At 34.8% G+C, this 2609-nt stretch overlaps 1 protein-coding gene across 1 annotated transcript in view; it reads right to left on the reverse strand.

Annotated features, from left to right (window-relative positions):
- The window catches only part of LOC103605172 (S phase cyclin A-associated protein in the endoplasmic reticulum-like), a gene marked incomplete at its 3' end in the record, with an annotated part of 32196 nt that overhangs the window by 10559 nt on the left and 19028 nt on the right, over window positions 1-2609 (reverse strand). Inside the window, exon 3 of the mRNA XM_008589758.1 lies at window positions 1517-1587. Within this exon, the coding sequence (XP_008587980.1) occupies window positions 1517-1587 (71 nt within the window). The remainder of the gene's footprint in view (window positions 1-1516; window positions 1588-2609) is intronic.

Here is a 2609-nt window from a genome sequence, read left to right on the forward strand (position 1 = left end):
AAAAAAAAAAAAATTGGGGATATTTATTAATATCTAAGTAGACATAAACATCAAGTAGGCAACTGAAATGAATATACAAGCCCGGAATTAAAGAAAGCAGTTTAGGTTGGAGATGTAAAATTTGGAAGTCAATGGCATATATACAGTATCTGAAGCCAGGAAATTGTAGATCAGCAAGAAAGCGAAAGCAGATAGAGAAGAGCAAGGACAAGCCCTGGGACATTCTAATGTAAACTGGTCAGGTAGAAGAGAAAGAACCAGCAAGGAAGACTGAGAAGGAGCAACCAAGTAAAGAAATAGTATCCTGGAATAGAAGTGAAAAAAGTGTACCAAGAACCAAGGGATCAAAAGTGTCAAATGCCACTGATGGATCAACTAAGATAAAGACTGAGACATGAACGCTGGATTTAACAACACACAAAGGTCACCACTAACTTTCTCAAGAGCTCTTTCAACAGAGAAGAGGTACAAAAGCTTAACTGGGATGGTTTCATTCAAGATGGAAGCTATAACACCATGTTTGTATGCTGATGAGACTATTCCAGCAAAGAGACAAAAAACTGATGGTACAAAAAAGAGAGGGTACAATTACTGAAACAATGACTTTGAAAAAGTGAAAAGGCATGGGGGATCTAGTGCACAAATGGAGACAAGACTTAGGTATGAGCATGATCTATTCATCCATAGCAAGAAATGCCAGACTGCATGGGTCAAGTTGGAGATAAATTGATAGATGTAGTTGTGGGAGGAAGTGAAAGTTTTCTTCTGTTCCCTTCTATTTTCTCACTGAAATAGAAAACAAGGCCATCATCTGAGAGCAAGGATGGAGGAGAACTGTTGAAATCTTGAAGACAGATGAGGTAATGTGAAAAAGTTTAGAAGGATCGGAGAGTGAATAACTAGGAAAATGCAATGGGACTTTGGGACAGTACTACTTATGTGGGGTTAGCAGTCACAAATGTGAAGACAGCCTAGTTAACATGATCCATACTTTTCTCTAGCCATGTTTCATCTAGCATTTCTCTAGTGCATGAGATACAGAGCAGAGCAGACACAAAGGTGGTTTTAATCATNAGAAGGATCGGAGAGTGAATAACTAGGAAAATGCAATGGGACTTTGGGACAGTACTACTTATGTGGGGTTAGCAGTCACAAATGTGAAGACAGCCTAGTTAACATGATCCATACTTTTCTCTAGCCATGTTTCATCTAGCATTTCTCTAGTGCATGAGATACAGAGCAGAGCAGACACAAAGGTGGTTTTAATCATACATCAATAATCAAAGGGTTATTATGAGAACCAAATAAATTAATATTTGTAAAGTAGTTAGTACAAGCTAGGCACACAGTGAGTACTATATACACGTTTGTTAAATAAAAATATTACATTAAAATTTTCCATTTAGATAAAATATATAATATTGAAATTTTGAAAATTCAATTTTTATAATTTATAATACATTAAGGAATTGAAATTAAAAGTAAATAAATAAGTAAAAAGTTGTATATGCCATACCTGTTTAGTACTTTTATGAGTGCCTTGAATTATCCTCTTAGATTTTCCACCAGTTTGACATTTAGGTTTTCCTTCAGGACAAGAAAAAATAAATAAATAGATAGATTGACAAATAGATAATGTAAAGTTGAACTATAGGTAATTAGATAATATGAAAGTAAACTATACAAATCATTCAGGCATACTAACACATAATCTCCTTCCAGAGAGCACAGGACAGTACAATCTATTCATGGTCAATATGAACTACTTATGTAGTAAAAGAAGCAAATTTCCAAAGTCTCAGAGACTGCTTTTATTGAATGGCTTTCTCAGAACTGGAATAAATTAACTTCTTAATGAAGTTAGACGTTACGACAATTTTTTAAAAAGGTGAAGTTATTGGTACTCCTCAACTTATATACAGGTCTGGAAAATATTTTTTTGAATACAAATTTTATTTTAATTATAAAATTAAGACCTTTTTTACCATATAAAACCCCAATATTTTATTTTAATTAATTTATCTGATTTATAAAATACAGTTTCATTTTGAAAAGGAACATTTTCAGTTCTTTGTATTTTTGCATCAGACGCATACTGCTCACTTGTTCTTTTTTATAAGACACTTGCCGCTGTTTTATTATCACTGTATTCATGACAGCAATTCAAAATAGGAATAAAATTCTATAATGTGTAACAAAATAATTTTTCTTTCTGAAAGGTAATTTTGGGGTCAGGTCCCCTGAAGCAGTATAAGTGCAATGAGCCATAACACATATAGGTACATACTAACAACTTGTCTGACATAAGTAGGACTTCCTAACTGTTCTACCAGGGATAAAGACAGACAAGTCAACACTAACCTACATAGCCTTTCATTCATCCTTTTATTATAGAAAATAATGTGCCAGCAGGTTTTTTAAAACATCCAGCAGAAAAACCAACTTGGAACAAGCACAAGCACCAATATACCAGAAGGTGTTTTTAGAATATACAGCAGAAAAACCAGCTTGGACTCAGAAATAATACAAAGAAGAGAAGAACGGGCCAGCCCGGTGGCGCACTGGATAAGTGCGCCGCTTGGGAAGCGCGGCGGCGCTCCAGCCCGAGG

The sequence above is a fragment of the Galeopterus variegatus genome, unplaced genomic scaffold (assembly GCF_000696425.1).
Source record: "Galeopterus variegatus unplaced genomic scaffold, G_variegatus-3.0.2 Scaffold5638, whole genome shotgun sequence".
Taxonomy (NCBI): domain Eukaryota; kingdom Metazoa; phylum Chordata; class Mammalia; order Dermoptera; family Cynocephalidae; genus Galeopterus; species Galeopterus variegatus.